The sequence below is a fragment of the Anguilla anguilla genome, chromosome 10, assembly GCF_013347855.1.
Source record: "Anguilla anguilla isolate fAngAng1 chromosome 10, fAngAng1.pri, whole genome shotgun sequence".
NCBI classification, from domain to species: domain Eukaryota; kingdom Metazoa; phylum Chordata; class Actinopteri; order Anguilliformes; family Anguillidae; genus Anguilla; species Anguilla anguilla.
The window spans coordinates 6,417,711-6,435,210 of NC_049210.1; the positions used below are offsets into that span (position 1 = coordinate 6,417,711).

The window sequence follows — 17,500 nt, forward strand, 5'->3', positions numbered from 1 at the left end:
TCCCTCTCTGTCTCTCTCTTGCTCTGCATCTCCCTCTGTTTGTCTCTTCCCCTCGCTTTCTCCACCTCCCTTCTCTCCCCCCCCCCCCCACTTTCTGTCTTTCCCGCTCTCCATCTCTCTGTCTGTCTCTCGCTTTTTCTCCCTTTCCCACCCCCCCCCTCTCTCTCTCCCTCTCTTTTCTTCCCCTGTCAGGCATATCAACCCTTTTCCCTGTCCTCCTCCGGGATATATTTATGGCCCTCTCGTTGGTGTTTTTTGAGCTCTCAGCATTGGCTTCCAGGCATGTCCCGCCCTTCGAGAGTATGACCCAATCACTGCAAGGGGGAGGCAGGGTCATTACTGAACGTATCCCCCTGACAGCAAGCGACCTCCTGTGCCCAAGCGGCGGCCAAAGTGCCCCGCAGATTTAGCGCGGTCGTCCCTCCCGCTGGGGGGGACCTGGGTTCGAGGCTCGCCTAGCATCCTTTCCGTTACTCTTTATTTTGTTCACTTTTGTTAAAAATTTGAACAGTAACACATCAGGCTGCTTGACATGAATACAATGAGATATATGGCAGAATTATTCAATTGTTGTCTCCGCTGTTCAGCTTTCCCACACAGCCCTAAGTGGACTGTAAACTCTAAAATACATTGCTGCGTAAGGTGACACTGTACGCACAGTATGAACTCATAATGCATATACTGAACTTTCACCCGTCCAGAATATTTTTGAACTGGGATCATGTTCCAAGGATTCGCACTCCACTCCACCCCAAACGAAGCCATCAGGTGGACTCGTAAAACTTGACGAGTTCTGGCTCTAGACTTGGTGGTAATTCTGTTCACCTGCTGTCCGATGTCTCCTGAACATCATTTAGAAAGATAGGATCAAGTAGCCCACACATCTGCTTGGTGTGTGAAACAGCTTGACTGTCGGTTAAACTGACGCACTGCCCTGGCTTTGGTTGACGTGACGCTACCCTTGGAAACACTTGAAGAATGCCGAAATAATGAATCCAGCGGAGCTGGGCAGAGAACTCTGGGAGGGCACTATTAATTACACATGAAGCCAAGTGCCATACTTGAATTACGGTTGGCTTCTCTGCGCGTTCCCTCAACCGCATTTAAATTACAGCGTTGGCTTTGCCTTTTTTTCGAGTTTCCCAGAAAGCGAGCCTCAAGTGCCACAAAGTGGGCGTTTTTAACGGCGTACAGAACCGGCCGCTCCGGATCCGGCGAAGTCTGAGGCCGCGGGCTTCTGAGACACATCCGCTCGCCCGCTCTCCAAAAAAAAAAAAAGACGAAGCGTGTCACCACCTCAGCGCGTGCGGGTTTTCAGACTTCTGGGCCCTAGCGGTCGTCGCCGGATTCCCGAATTTTCCGCCCCGCCCCGCCCCACCACGAGTCGCGACATCGGACGGGTAAAGGAAGGAAGCGATCGCGGCGAAGAAAGCCGCGTTCCGCCCCGTCCCTGAACACGTTCAAATAAATAAATAAATAAATAAATGGTGGAATTTTCCGCTTTCCCGCTAGCGCCCGTCGCTAAAGGAGCGGCGGCGTGGCGGTGGAGGCTCTCCAGCGGCTTTGATCGCGGCGGGGCGTTTCGCTCAAAGTGGCGTTGCGCGAACAATGGAGCCGTGGCGGGGGGGTGAGGGGGTGAGGTGGGGGCAGCCGTGTTCGCCGGCCTTGCGACAGCCCAACATGAAAGAACCACGAGACAGAAACAGGAAGAAGAAAGCTTCCCATCTCAAAGAAGGTCAACCAGACCGGGGCCATTTTTTTTTGCTAGCTTCAATCTTCTCCTTCCTGGCTACAATTTGCTGGCCGACAACAATGTAGGAGTCTGCAGGAAACGGTGGCAGACAAAAGAAGTGTATCCTATGGGGGCCCTTTCTGCAAGGCCCGCTAAGAAAAACCGTAAAATGCACGGAGCACAAAATGCCTACTTATTCTTTTTTACTCTCGAAAATCCCTTCGCCTTTGGTGATTGCTCTAGGTAAGAAATGGCCGCCGAGCTCAGAAATGCCTTCTGGGACGTTACCGAATTGATTGTATTTCTTGTAAAACGGAGGAGGGCTAAATGGACGTGGCAGTCCGGGTCGTTTGACGCACATTTTTTTGCTTTGGTGTTCGTGAGAGGAAAATGAGTAGTTTCGAGGAGAGGGGACATAAGGACCTCATACTGCGGGAAAGGCTGCCTTTTTAAACTTTACTTTCTGTGTGTGTGTGTGTGTGTGTGTGTGTGCGTGTGAGAGTGTGTGTGTGCGCGCTTTCTTCAATCAGAGGGACTGGACATTTGATTGGACAACTTGCGTTCTCTTCCAATCAAGTGCTCACTGCCCTGTAGCCCACCAGAAGGACGCAGTGCTCACTGGTGTGTAGACGATGGACAATGTGAACGCCGCCCACCGCCCACCCCCACCCGCCCCTCCCCCAGTGCACGCAAAGCAGTGACATCATACACAGGTCGCGTCACGGGGCCTTGGTGCTGGAAGGCAGGCCCAGAGGCATGCTGGGTGATGATAGCGCCCGCGGTGGCCGGACGCGGGGCCGAGAGGGCGGGGCCTGAGGGCGAATGTTGACGGAGTGCCGCCCAGGTAAATGTCACCCGCCAGACAGGTTGAGGTTTCCAGAATTGATTTGCCGCTCGTTTGATCCCCCGCAGAGAGAGAGAGAGAGAGGGGAAAGAGACAGAGAGAGGGAGAGAGAGGTGTATAGAGAGAGGGAGAGAGAGCGAGATAGAGAGAGAGACCTGTCCCCTGTAATTTGAATACAGAGGAGCCTGGCTCGGATAACCACAGACATGCCCGGAAGCTCATACTGACACTCGGAAAGATTTTCTAAAAGGGCACCGGGGGACCCAGCCTCCCCGCCGACGGATCGAGATGGCGGTCGGGCGGCTCTGGCGTTCCCCCTGTTCTTTTGTCACCGGCGTCCTCCGTTGGTGTCCTTGCTGTTCTTCTTCTTGTTCTTGTCATACTTGTTGTTCTTCTTCCCGAGGCCTTCACACACACACACACACACACACACACACACACACACACACTCGGGCTCATTTGGCGGAAGGAGGCTCCTTTTTTTTCCCTTTTAGAACATCGCTGTCCTCCCCAAGCCCTGTGTTCCTCCTCCCTTTGGCTCGTTCGTCTCCTCCTTTCTTCTCACCTCCTTCCACCATCTGGTTGGGAGCGAGCGAACACCTCCCACCTCCTCTGCGTGTGTCAGGGCTGAAAGCCATGGAAGGAACAAAACAAAAAAGACTCTTTTCGTTTGTCGTTTCGTCTGTTGTTCAGTTTCGTTTAACAGGGACGCACGATACCACGCTTTGGAAAAATATATTAGTCACTTTATAACATGAGAATCTAATTTGAGGAGTTTTATTACGCAGTCATTTGAAGAAAATAAATCACGTCGATGCTGTGTTAGATTATAAAACAGCGCACATCTTTTCGCCGGTGAACCCCTCTGGAAAAGGGATTCTTTGGATTGCCCCACAGAAAATTGCGTTTATGATCATTTGTATGGCCCACCAAACACTTTCAGAAAGCACCGTTTCTAGTTCTATACAAGAACGCTGGGTTAACAGATGCAAATGGCCACCCAAGGCACCTTAAGCCCTTTTTCCAGTTTCTCTGGAATGTTTTTTTTCTAAAGTCAGTGTTCTAGAACTCCGTTGCTTTCAGTCACCAGCAGTGATTGTTACATCAGCATTAGAATGTTCAGTTAAGAGCATTCTAATTACATGTTTGGAATCTCACATCTGAAAGGATTAATCTGCCAGCAGTTGTAAGTAGGTGTGTGTAGAGGGCAGAGATCTCTTTATTACTTGTTGCAGCAGTGTTCCCAGCTCTCGTTTTGCCCATAAAGCTGAGGTGTCCTGGTGTTCCAGACCCTTCCCTCGAGAGCATGCTGCTTTACTCTGGAGGTTGGCCCATTTACACTGGAGCCGCTGAGTGTGGGCCGGGCGACGGGAGGTCAGGGTTTGTGGCCCGGGTTACCCCCCCAGCGGTGCCCCAGACAACGAATCTCCTGCCCTCCCGCCTGCCAAGGTCACCCAACCCACCCCCTCCCCGACACACATGTCTGACACTCAGGCCACACATACACACACATACACATGCACACGTACACATGCACACGCACGCACACACATACACACACATACACATGCACACTCTCTCACACACACACACACACACACACACACACACACACGCACCTGTGCACACATGCGCGTGCACGCATGCGCATGCACACACACACACTGCACCCATGCAGCTCTCCCAGATGCAGTGTGTTACTGCCATCAAGTGGTGTACCAGGCAGCATGGAACTCCTGTTCCCCTCTCCAGCACTACCGGACCGGACACAGTGTGTGTGTGTGTGTGTGTGTAATCTGTTGGCAAAAATAAAAGAATTGAGGAGGCGGAGCTGCTGAGAGGAGCCTCTTATGACGGACAGCTGCTGCACGGCATGATGGGAAATAGGCAAATGTGCTGTCGTGGCTAACGTCCACTTCAGAGGCCGAGCGGGAAGGGAAGGGAAGGGAAGGGTGTATACACTCCCTACGGAAGTACTGGCATACGCCTGTCTGCTGCACAAAGGGTGGCTTTGAAAAACTTTCTACTCACGCTGGATAAACCCTTTGTGTTAATAAGGATAATAGCAAGTTAATAGGCTTAACGTGGGATTTACCTGCGCAACTTAACGAGCTGTGCTACACACCCAGCCCCTTTCCCCTGGATGTCTGGGGCCGGGAGGAAGGGCTGGGCGGTCCTACTGATGAGCCAATCGTGTGGGGAGTGGGGACTCATCCAGCCAATCGGATGAAGGCACTTGGTTATGCTATCCAGTTGTCTGGACAGGCCAACATGTGTAAGGCCTGAGGCTGCTGCAGCTACTAGCTGAAATGGGTTTAATCAGGTTTCTCCCAAATATCAAAGATAGTCGATCCAGGAAAGTGGGGCGTGGGGTTGTGGGAAGAGGGAAAACTGGACACAAACGGACGTGACAGACCCACCTGGGCTGGCCCACACAGGTGACGTTAAAGCAAATATCACCTTACAGCACACCAGAGCCCACCGAATCGACTGGCAGGGCCTTAACATTTACACTGGCCCCGCCTCACCCCCAAATACCCCCTGCGACAGACAGAGGAGCAAAGCATGCCCACACGTGCACACATACACACACACACACACACACACACACGCACGCATGCATACTCACACACACACACAAACACACACACACATACACATTCTTTCACACACACGCACGCACGCACACACACACATTCTTTCACACACACACACACACACTGGGAGATTTAGCTGCTGGGGCTAGCACACGAGACAGCTGATGTGTCACAACATATTCATTTGACTTGGTCTCTGTGTCATGTTACCATGGTGAGTTTAAAAAAAAAAAAAAAAAAACATACTCGTTTTCCCCACCGTGTGTCATACTTCGCCGCCATTGGCTGCAACTCTCTATGGGCTCCGCACCATGGCATGCTGGGTAGCCTGACAGGGCCTCATATTTTCCCTCCTTATCGCCGAGACGGCCTGACCTTATCGCCCAATGAGGATTTGCAACCTGCGGCTCAATTTCGGCCTGTCTGCATCCAACTTAATACGTCATATTTCCCTGATAAATCCGACCCCCCCCCCCCCCCCCCGCCTTTTTATTTACCAGTCTTCCCAGAAACCCATTTCCAAGCGTTTTCTAAAAATAAAACGAGGGAAATGAATGAATCTTCGCCTCAGCCCGCCGCCGGGCACGACGACGATGACGATGATGATGATGATGATGATGATGATGAGGAGAGCGCAGCGGCGGCTTTGCGTTTTTCATTAGTCGAACGGCGGCATTGTGCGTTTTTGCGGGCCCGCGTTACGAAATTGATTTCTCTAAACCGTCGACCGACGTTCAGAAATGGTGCTCTGGGCTCTTCGGAATGCGTAATTCATGCGACGGTTGGAACTGCTGATGAAACTCGAATCGAATCAGAGCGGATCGCGGGGACGAGCGACGGCTTAAATAAACGCCTCTCAGAAGATATCTCCGTGGCGACGGAGTAGCATTTCGCCTTTTCAGTCTGCGAGCAAAAAAAAAGCAATTAATCATGATCTCTCAACCGATATGTCAGGTTTTTAGGTATTGTACTCACACCTGGTCTGGAAAGGCGGGGTTCGAATGTCTCTCTTGTAGGATTTGTGCTAACCGTGGCCTTTAGAGAATAGAAGTGAACAGTCCGGCTAAACCTCCATGTACCTTTTTTTTTTTTTTAACAGTAATTTTCATGCTTCCTTTTAGTTCTTGAGCCTGTGCAACCCATACCAATGAGTTGAAAAAAAAACAACTCTAGCTTAAACTCATCTCTCGAATTTAAGGACGAAGCGTATAGAGGTTAGATTGAACAGACCCCTGTCACGGAATGAGGCATCGTTCACCTTGAGCTTGGCCCAGACATTCATTTCCTTATTTTTATTGCCACAGTTTCCTCTCAGCCTCTGCGTATCGGTCCCCCCTGGTGGATGGGAGGATGAGGCAGGAAAATAAAGGAAGGGAAATCTTCCTTCGCTCTCCCTGCCCAGATTACCCAGCGGGCAACAATTACGCTCGAAAGCTGCACAGTCCCCCCTCCCCCCCCCCCCCCCACTGAGCCTGGCGCTCTGAGCAGTGATGGGATGGTTTCCAAAAACCGTGCGAGTGCAGCGAGACTCCTCAGACATGAGAGGGGGAGGAGTGGCCTTGTCTGGGATGATTTCTTTCACATGTGGCATCTGCCTCTCATTACGATCTCCGAAACTCCTCCCCGCCATCGGTGAGACCTGCGTTGGCGCTTCACCCTTCTCCTCCTCTGTTGGCATCTGCTCGGGCCGTCCGAAGTGAGCCCGGCTCACTCTCAACTTGGGAGCAGACCTGGGTCGAATACGTATTTGTTTTGGATTCAAATACTATTCTGTGCTCTGTTGATCTTGCCTGCTGTAATTGAGCCTGCCGGTGTGACCAGAAGGTGAGGGTTTGCCCTTTTTAATTGGTTTCAATACACCAGACAAGATCAATAGAGCACAGAAAAGTATTTGAATCCAAAACAAATACGTATTTGATCCAGGTCTGCTTAGGACTGAGCCGGCGAACGCCTCGAACAACTCTCGTTCATAAACGGCCATTTTCTCATACAGATAATCTCGACTCTAGTCATCGTTCATCCTCCGGCTAAGAGGTGCTATATTGGACCAGCTGTTTGTCTTCTGTCCACTGTGCTGCTTATCCTCATGCAGATGCTGGGCAATGGATATTGTGCTCAAAAAAAACCGATTAGGTTATTTCTAACACAAATTAGATTCTATATGACACCCGTGTTACCATTTTTCAGACGTGTGGATCCGCTCCAGTAAAGTTAGTGTAATTTTAGTCTCCTGGTAATAATTCTATGATTTAATTAAAGGAGTGCATGTTCCCAGGTTTGCGTGTGAGGCACTGGCTTAACGATAAGGTGACATTTTTCACAGTGGGAATCTTAACGCTTGTATGAACTTGTCTTTGAAGGTGATAACAAGACTAACCTTAGTATTTCCAAGTATCAAAATTTTAATTGGCCCGTGTGCCGTCATTTTTGCTCTCCCTCCTGGTATTTCGAGACGGCTTCTGACACTTTCAATTATTTTTTTGCTCAGAAATTAATGTGATATTAGTTCCTACTATATTATTAAATCGTGACGGCAGCTGCTGTGTCGGCTGGCACCATTACATTTAGGCATTTTTGCAAATGCTTATCCGGAGTGATACTTTTTTTATTTTTAACGTACGTCCCACTTATTTGATATTTATCGAAGAATAAAGAGCTTGCTCAAGTACCAAGTACGGTACCGAGCCTGGGAAAGCAAACCTGCAACATCTCAGTGTTCTCTAGTGATAATGCTATGCTTCTGGTCACTATGAATAGTGCACCTACACAGTACCTATATGAGGAGGCATCCCAGTTCACCTTGAAAAAGAGATGACCGTTTCAATGGCCTTCCTGGATAGATAAAGAATAAATAAAATACCATTTAAAAACTTTTTTTTGGTTTTATTAGGACTGTGCCTTTTTAATGAAAGTTTTACAGCGATTATTTCAGTTTGTAAATAGATTCATGAGCCAGGCCGCTACACACAGTGGCTGCTCCTGTGTGCTTAATCGTATGAAGCGTAGGTTTTTCTGGAATCTTTTTTTTTTTTTTTCCAAAATTCTTCTCAGTGTTCTAGAACTCCGCCGCTCTCAGTCGCCAGTAGCGATGGTTACATCAGCATCAGAACGTTCGGTTAAGAACGCTGTGTAATCTCACCCCTCGAAGGGCTAACCGGGGTGAGTGCACCGGCTGAGGACTGCTGGAGAACGCCTTGCTTTGCATCCCCCTAGTGCAGTACGATTTTTGAAGTTGAGGCAGCTTTGACTTGCAAACAGCGAAGCATAACAAACAGTGTTTTAAATAAACCTCGTCGTGGCGCCGAACGTGTACATATTTGAATTGGGAGCTTATTTGAATCGGGAACAATTTGCATAGCATTTCCCTGCGTCTGGCGCTAATAGCAGTTGTGTGTGCACGAAAAATCAAAAGGGTGCGCATTTTACAAATGAGGAGAACTGCTGCATAATGTGCCGTATTGACTGGAGCGTGCCCTGCGGAGGGTTCGAGCTGACTCGCTCTAATCTTTACCCATAAGCCCCTGCTGAACAGGGTCTCCCAGGCTCGGGATTTGATTCGATGAGAGAGATAAACGCCAAACCGACCCTCTGAGGAAGGGCGGGGGGGGGATGGGGGGGGAGACTCTGGGGACCTTACCCCTGGGGGAGAGAAGCTCCGCTGGGGAACATCGGCTCTGCTTTAATTCCCCTCTCTGACGGCGAGGGAGGGGTGCGCTGGGGGGCGGGATTCCTGGGTGGTTTGTCCCAAGGGTGGGTCCTAGCGGTTGGGGGTGGGCAGGGGGGTATCCATGGTGATTGATCCCAAGGTGGGTCCCCTATCCCATGTGCCCCTGAGTTAGCAGGGTTTGAGGGATGAGTTTGCACCAGGACGCAAGTGAGGTTTCACTGCACAGGGAGGGCGTAGGACCTGAACTGCGGCGATGCTGGGGGCAGGTCCAGTTTTGGGCTGGAGCGCGGTAGGGGAGTCACTTAAAGACTTGCGGTGTTACCCAAATCAGTTTGAGAGAGGATTTCCCAGCTCCCATTGCAACCCTTGGCCTGGCCCGTCCCGGTAGTTTATATGCCCGCGTTTGTTTTTTTACGCCCGTGAGCGCTTCACGCTAGCCTCGGCCGCTTCAAAACGCTAATTTGGTTTTTATTTCTCTTTTCTTTTCTTTTTTTTCTTCCTACCCACATTCGGAACGGCCGTCCTAATAGGGTCAACGTTTCTTTAATTCCTAAAGCAATAAATAAATAAATAAATGAAAAAGGCTAAAACCGTGTCTCGATTGTCGCGCGCCGATAATTGCCTCCTGACCGAGGAGATTCGGCCCCCGAAGTACGGCGAACGGCAACAGAGGCGTTTTAGGAGCCCCGTATAAAATGTGCGGCGGGTTTTTTATTATTTTTTTATTTTTATGTGCACATATATTACCGCGTGTATGAATAATACATAGTTAAGATGCTTAATGGATATACGGGGACAGGTCTAAAATAAAACCAAAATCCATTTGGTCTCCCCGTAGTAAATCTAATGCTTTGTCCTTGGGCTAATTTCCAGCCGGGGACTTAGGGGGGTGTGTGGCCGCGGTGGAGGGGCGGGTGGCGGGGTGGTGGGGTGGGGGGGTGAGTTAGGGGAGGAGGAGGAGGAGGAGGAGGAGGAGGAGGGGGGGGGCGGGATGTGGCAGGGCTGAGGAACAAAGCCAGGAACTCCACTGTTCCCTCCCCGGGCGCCCCGAGCAGCTGCCACTTCTGGGGCCGGGGGAGAAGACGAAGGCAGATGAATCAATTTGGCCTGTGGCCCGAAAGTGCACCTCTCAGCGCCCCGGCCCGCGCGGGGGGGATAATGAGCCGATAGATTGAGCCGGAGCGGAGGTGGCGTGCCGCTGCGCCGCCGGGCCCCCCCCCCCCCCCCCCCTCAAACCCCAAACCCCCCCTCCCCGCGCTGTGGCAGGCCCGTCTGGCTGGGTTAATAGAGGTGAGGCTCCTTTTGCGCAGGACACTTTTCAGAACAAATTAGAGGAAGGATCTGTATCCTTTCTGCCTTCCCCCCCCCCTCCCGGCCCCCCCCCCCCCCCCACAATCCCTCGAAATCTACCCTCCCCGCCACCCGTCGCGACACCGGCGGCCCCGGGAAGTGGTGAGGTGTGGGTTGAGTGACGGTGGGGGGGGGGGGGGGCACAGGGGGGGGAGGGGGGGTGGGTTGATAGCGGGGGACCTGGAGGCGAATTCGCGGTAACGGGGGCTGTCGCTGAGCCTGCTCCCCAGCCCGGCCCCCCAGGAGGCGGTGGGGATGACAGGTGACAGGCCCAGGTAGGGGGGCAGGCTGACTGCAGCCTGACGCTGTAGATTAGGAGAGGGGAACTGGGAGCCCTCGGAGGCACAGGACCGGTGTCAGCCGGGGGGGCGGGTCAAAGAGCCATTTAAACAAGAGGTCCCACCGCTGACACCAAGTCCCCACACTACTGCCACCGTTCCTCCCCCTCCACACACACACACACACACACACACACACTCTCTCTCTCACACACACACCCACCCACACAGACATACATACACAGTCATTCACACACACACACACACACACACACACATACATACACACAAACGCTCCCGCAAACACACACACACAAAGCTGTTGAAGGGCACAGTGACAGGCAGTGTTAGTCCCAGCCCAAGGGGAGCTACTATAGCACTGGGGGGAGCTAGCATGCTCCATCCTGCAGGCCAGGCCAGAGTACCCAGCACTGCCCCCCAATCCCCCCCAGCTCTGCCCCACCCCCCCCCCCCCCCGCGCTAACCTCGCTCTGTGCGCAGCCCGGCGCAAACGAGCAGGCCCAAGCCGGCGACTCTTCTTGGGGGGGAAATTAAGAAACTAGCGGGCCCTTTGAAGATAATTAAAGAGCGCTGAGCACGGCTCCCCGGAGGACGTGGAGAGGGGCGCGCTCGATACCCAGACTAATGGAGCTCATTTCCAGCGCGTTACTCGTGTGAAACACAGACGGACCTTTCTCCCGTCTGCATGTATCCGCTCCTTAAAAAAACAAATATAATAATAATTTTTTTAAAATGGCCGTGCCACTATTCCCGAACGCCCCGAGATTTAGCCCGGGTAACCTCACCCCCCCGCGTGGGGAACGTTCCGGTTCTCTGACACGCCGAAGGGAGGTGAATCCGTCTGAAGCCCCGCCGCGCAGAACGAAGAACCTCGTCGCGGCGCGTCGCGAAGGCTCGACGCGGAGCGAGCGATCGTGAACGCGGCAGTGAGCCGCGCTGACCTCGATCCGCAGTTTTCATCCCCCCCCCCCCCCGACCGTACAGGAATTACGGGCCTCGTCCGAGGACTGGTCGGCTTTTCCCCCGCAGACGGGTGCTCTGCGGCTTCGCCCCTTCCACCGAGTCGATGCGGGAGCGAAGGGGGAACCGGAGATGGAACCGAAAAGCCAATTAACACATGGCCGGCGTTTTTTTTATCCGTCGTCGTCTTAGTCGCTGCCAGCCGGGGGTGCCGATTTCTGTCATTGGGCGGGGGGGGGGGGGTTTGCTAAAACACGCCCCCCCCCCCCCCCCCACGTCCAGTCCAATTTCGCCCCGTAACCTCCCGGAACGATGACTCGGGGGAAACAAAGCGAGCGCTTGTGACGGACCGGTCTGATCGAGCGGGACGGTTAATTAGGCCTTCGCCTCTGATCGATGATCGGCGCGATCGCCGGCGCGGGTGCGTAATGAGGGGGCCGCGGGGTCTGTAAACACTTTTGGTTTTTAATTCGCCCCGGAGCTGACGCTGTGTAAACGAGGTAATCAAGCCGGGCCCGCTTTTTGTGGCACTGAGACAGTAACGAGGGACCCTGCGCGACCCCCCCCCCTCAAACCCTCACTCCCACCCACCCCCCCACTTTCCTCTTCTGGATGGTTCTTCTCATGTCGCTTCGAGCCCCACTATCTGTTTGGAGATGTGTCAGGGCTGATTACACCAGTAGTTGGCGACGGATCGGGAGAGGGATGGACAGTTTTTCGTGACGTTCTCGCTTTTCCCCGTCTGTCCTCGTACCGGACGCGGGACGGGAAGCCGCAGTCGACCCCCAAAATCACGATCAGCTGCGTAACCTGTTCGTGTGTAACCTGCGCAACCCATTTGATTATTTGCTGGGATAGATCCTACATCCATTCTCCCCTTACTTTACACCAGGCCGGTGAGCAGAGGATGGGCTCCCCCTCTGTAGCCGGGTTCCTCCCGAGATTTCTTCCCATCAGAAAGTCATTTCTTGCCACCATTTGAGTGCTTTTTCTTCCCACTGGGGAGTTCCCACTGCTAGCTTTTTCTGGGGTTCAGACCTGGTCTTAGCCCAGTTTTCCTGCTGTTTCTCTGTAAAGCGTCTTTGTGACAGTACTCTGTAACAAGAGCCATACAAATAAAAGTGATTGGATATTTATTTACTTATTCATTCATTTAGTTTATTTAATTTTATTTATTTTTATTTATGCACAGTTACTTCAGGCTGTGGTAGAGCAGTAACTCACACCCCTGATGGGCAGGCCCTCTCCCGGGCTGGCTCAGAGCACTTTGGGGGGGGAATCGCGTCCGCTCGGCTGGCTGCTGGCGGACAGAAGGGGCGGGCTAACCGCCCCCGTCATTTTTTCGTTTTCTTTTTTTTTTTCGGCAGCCAGGTGGCCGCGTACAGGGCCTGTCAGATCAGCTGATGACCCTTTTAATTCTGGCCTGCCAGAGGCTGTAATTGATATTTACCAGGAAAGGTTAATTGCGACTGCGATCTGCCTAATTTACAGTGAAGAGCGGTGGGGGGGCGGAGGGGGGGGAGAGAGTTGGGGATGGTGGGGGGGGGGGTGTGGCACTACCGTTTCCGCCCACGAGGGACCGACCCTCGGTGGCTGTCCTTCAAACGGATCGCGCCGCGGGGTCGTAGTGTAGCGCGCTCGCGGGGTTTTTGGGCTGTCTCTCTGGAGCAGGCCGGTCCCAAACCAGGAGACTCTGCCAACAGGCCTGGCAGCCGAAGGTCAAGAGGTCAGCTCAGCTCGGCTCCAAAAAAATAAAATAAATAAAAAACATTTATTTTGACTTGTTTTTACATTTATTGTTGTTCATGTGTCTTATCGGCATGTTGCTATCGGCGCGGAGAAAGAACAAAAACAAAAAAAGAAGACTGCTGATGCAAATGTGAAGGTCGTCACCTGCAGGTGAACTGTCGGGTTCATGTCAGCCCCGCTTTGCATGTATTCAAAGCTCAAACAGATACTGTGGATCCTGGCAGGCTCTCTCCCCCCAGTGTGTTCCCCCTGGACCTGACCGCACGCTTTGCATTTCGCCTACATTTAAGGTTTTAAAAAAAAAAAAAAACACGATAAAGTAAACAATAACCAAAAAAAAAAAACGGGAACAACAAAAAAAAAAGAAACTACGCGAGCGAGATTTAAAGGGATAGCCTTTTTTTTTACGGGTGATTTGAAAAAACGTTGCGTTCTTGTGTCTTTGCCCTCCAGGTGAAAGGCATGCTGGGAAGGTCTGGGAGGAACAGCGAGGAGGAGGCCCTGCAGGAGCTCAGCAGGCCGCAGAGGAGCAACTCCAAAGAGCACTTCAGTGAGGTAAGATCATCCCTCCTCCCACTAGATCAGCCTGTCACCGGGCCGAAATCCAGGTTCAGAAAGTAAAAGTCCGCCCCTGGATTTTGTTCCAACCGCCTGGATTTGCTAATTGGTGCAATTCTTCACCCAGGAGGTAGAACTAATTGGTGAAATCAGCTGGTTGTGTTCAAAGGGTGAAAAAAACACATGGCAGGAGTTTTACTTTCTGACCCCTGGACTTTCCATCCTAGGAGAAACTCAGCAGATACTCAGTTCCACGTTCCAAACCGTCAAAGTCCCTTATAGCTCGTAAATTTTGTTAGGTACCCAAAAAAAAAAGAGACCTGTGTCCCTTGATGTCATGGGGGGGGGGGAGAAGTGGGGGGAGGGGGATGCATAGCCAGTGCAGGGATGCTAATTTGAATGCTAATCAGAGTTAGAATTAGAGTCCTCATCCCTCCTACCAAGGTTCTTACCTCCACTGCTCGCCTCTTCTGAGTCTATGTGCACACCCAGCGACGTCTGACGCTTATGGGAAATCGAGAGGGGCGCTCAAAGAAACTGACCAATCAGCACAGCAGGCATCGCGTGAAGCGCACACTCTCTCTGCTGGGTCACGTGTTGAGGTCACCTGACGGCCTCCTGGGTGGCATCTGACCTCCTGACCCTCTCAGCGAAGGGTTAAAGACCTACCAATCCTGCTTTTTTTCCTTTTCTTCCATATGCTAATGACCTTTGAGTTTTTTTTTTTCTTTTCTGCTGCTAAATATGAGCAGGAGGGCGGGGGAGGAGGGGAGGAGGGGAGGGGGGTGGATTGGCTGGCAAAAAGATGAGGTAAGGCAATTGAGATACATGGGAGTAATGAGAATTTATGCACAATCCCATGTGGCTGGTTTTAAATGAATGTGGAATATGCTTCCTAACGAACGCCTGTCAACCAGGCCTCCCAAAACCTCAGTAAATTCAATCAGACAGTTCATTTAGCTGCTGGGAGGCGGGGGGGAGGGAGGGAGGGAGGGAGGAAGGGAGAAAAGAAGCTTGGCTTCTCAGCGAGAGAGAGCAATCCAGCTAAGAAAAAAAGATTCTGGGAAGAAGAGGAAAAAAAGAGATTTTTTAAATGAACTTATTAAACGCGTTGTTTAAGCTATTCAGAATTCCTAAGAAGATGGGAGAAGCCTCTTCCTCCTCCTCCTGCTTCATCCCCCTTCATCTTCTCTTCTTCTCTGGCTTTCTTCCCCCTGCTATTTCTCACGAATCCGTGTAAAAAAAAAAATTAAAAAAAAGCCTGTTTTTTAATGAAAAAGTCGACGGGTAAAAAAAAAAAAAGGCGGTCTTGGCGGATGAAAGGGAGATGGCGGCTGACAGCTCCGACAGGGAAATGCGACGGCGTTAGAGGAAAAAAACGTAAAAAAATAAAAAAATGTCGAAAATTGCGCGCCGTAATCTCTGACGGTGTTCGATATGGCGTCCCTCTAATCTCCTGCCAAATAAATGGAGGGGGGAGAAGCAGATCCCCGCGGCCGTGCCATCTCTATCTGTCTGTCTGCCTCTGCTCGAGGCTTGCCACCGCTGCGGTTTCGTCCAAAAAAAAACCGAAAATAAAAAACTGAAAAAGCTTGTTCGTCCGTTTAAAAAAAAATTTTTTTTTTTTTTAAACGTGATTATCGACTGCCTGTAAAAACTCGTGGAGATCGTTTCTGCTGTCGGTAGGTGCGAGTTAATCACCGGAAAAGCTAAATTAATTACTGGAGGGCCCTTTCCGTGGTTTACACCCACTCCGAACCCGCCGGAGCCAGCACGGTCTCGGCTCGCGGACGCCGAGCGCGGCAGAATTTCTGTCGGAGCGACGCGGAGTCGGAAACGGAGATCGATCTCACGGTTTTTTTAAATAATTTATTTCCCGCTAACAAAAGCAGCCGTGCAGCGTCAATTACCGTCAACCTTAGATAAAATAAAGCGCGGGGGCGGTGTGTGTTTCCCCCCCCCCCCCCCCTTGTTAAGCTAAACAGCACCTCGTATTCCCTCGTTAAAACGAGTTAAATCCGCCGGCGGGTCAGCTGGTCGGCGAAATCAATAGGTGGAGGGATTAGGGGGGGGGAGAACGTAAGCGGATTTCGAAGGGTCTGTGTGTACGTGTGTGTGTTTGTGTGTGTGCGTGAGAGGGAGGGTGACCCAGGGAGAGTGTTTTGGGGTGGGGGGGTGGGGGGGAGGGTGTGAGGTTAGGGTAAGATGTGACCCCCCTGCCCCCCCCTGAAAGGTTTGTACCCGCCCACCCACTCCCGCTGCAGTGCCTGCCAGGGCCTGTTTTTGGGGAAGCACCGCACGCTTCGCTGAACCCCGATTGGCCCCCTTTTTCAGGTCCCCCGCACCCGACAGTCTGCCCCGGCCCCACCCCACTTCTCACCGTGGCTTTGAGAACTCAGGACGTGGGGGGGGGGGTGTGTGTGTGCAATTGGGGGAGGATTAGGGGGCGGGTGGACCAACATTTCTGTTCTCCTGGGCTGTTTAGTTAACCCTGAAAAGCCAGCAGCATCATCCTCTGCCCCCCCTCCCCTCACCCCACCCCCCAGACCTCCCCCTCTGCCCCCAACCCCAAACCCCCAGACCTCCCCCTCTGCCCCCAACTCCAACCCCTCTGTTCGATTGGTGGGCGGGGCCTGTAAATCCCTTTGAAGTGGTGAGCGCAGCTGAAGTCTGCAGAGCCGTGTATAATGGCTTCTAAGAGAAAGTGTTTAGCGCTGTCCCGAGCTCCGGGCTTACGGGCCACTGCAGATTTAATGGATTCCCCCCCCCCCCCCATTCTCCCCATCTTCACTGCGCTTCCCTTCACCCCACTAAATCCAATGGATTGTCCCTCATTATCATTTAAATAAGCCTCTCTTCCCCCCCCCCCCCCCCCACTCCCTCCCCCCCCAATGGAAAACGCTCAGACTCGGATGAGTTTGCGTAGTTAGGCTAATTCCGAACACTCGCACCCCTGGCACCGTAGCCCCATTGCCACCACACGCACACTCACTCACACACACACCCTCCTTTCTCCTTCACCTTCCTCCTCCTCCCCGCCTCTATCCCCCCTCCTCCGCCCCGCCTCTACCCCTCTTCCCCCTCCATCACTCTGCCCCCCCCCCCTCCGTCGCGGCTCCCGCTGCGTTCGGGGCGAGCGGTGGAGAACGGCGCGGGGAAGGGCCTTTTTTGATTCCCGCCGAGCCGGCTTTCTGCTTCCACTGAGAATCCCGCCCTAATTGTCACGGTCGGGGGGGGGGGGGGGGGCAGTCTGTGGGGTGGGGGGGTCCTGCTTGATGAGGGCTGACTCACTGAGGTGGCACAGGAGAGGGGGGCGAGGGGTGGGGGGGCTGGGGGGGATTGAATTCAAGGCAGAACTAAAATTGGTCTAGCAGAAAAGACACCCCCTGAGACGATGGTGGAAATTGGCAATCGAAGAGGCGAGCAGAGGGGTAAAGTGGAGGGGGGGGGAATGGGAGGGGGGGGGGCGATTTGGAGATCTGCTCTGACTGAAATCCAGGGTGACTAAATCACAGCTCTCTTTACACCTGCCGGGGGAGGGGCGGCCGGGGGGGCGGGGGGGTTGGGGGGGGTTTACAACCCTTCTGCATGTAGCCCCAGTCTGTTGGAAGAACTGCATCTGTATCAACCATGCATCATCCTGGCACATTTATTAATTAGCTTAATTAACTCATTAATAGTTACGAGTTCTGTAAATGTTTTGTGACAAAAAAGCAGCAGAAAGTTAATTTTTTTTTTGTTATA

At 52.5% G+C, this 17,500-nt stretch overlaps 1 protein-coding gene across 2 annotated transcripts in view; it reads left to right on the top strand.

The window, feature by feature from the left end:
- Positions 1-17,500, top strand: part of LOC118206399 (fibrosin-1-like protein) — a 111,962-nt gene that overhangs the window by 93,543 nt on the left and 919 nt on the right. For both annotated transcript variants that reach the window (XM_035379076.1, XM_035379077.1), the window contains exon 3: positions 13,652-13,753. In XM_035379076.1, the coding sequence (XP_035234967.1) occupies positions 13,652-13,753 (102 nt within the window). The remainder of the gene's footprint in view (positions 1-13,651; positions 13,754-17,500) is intronic.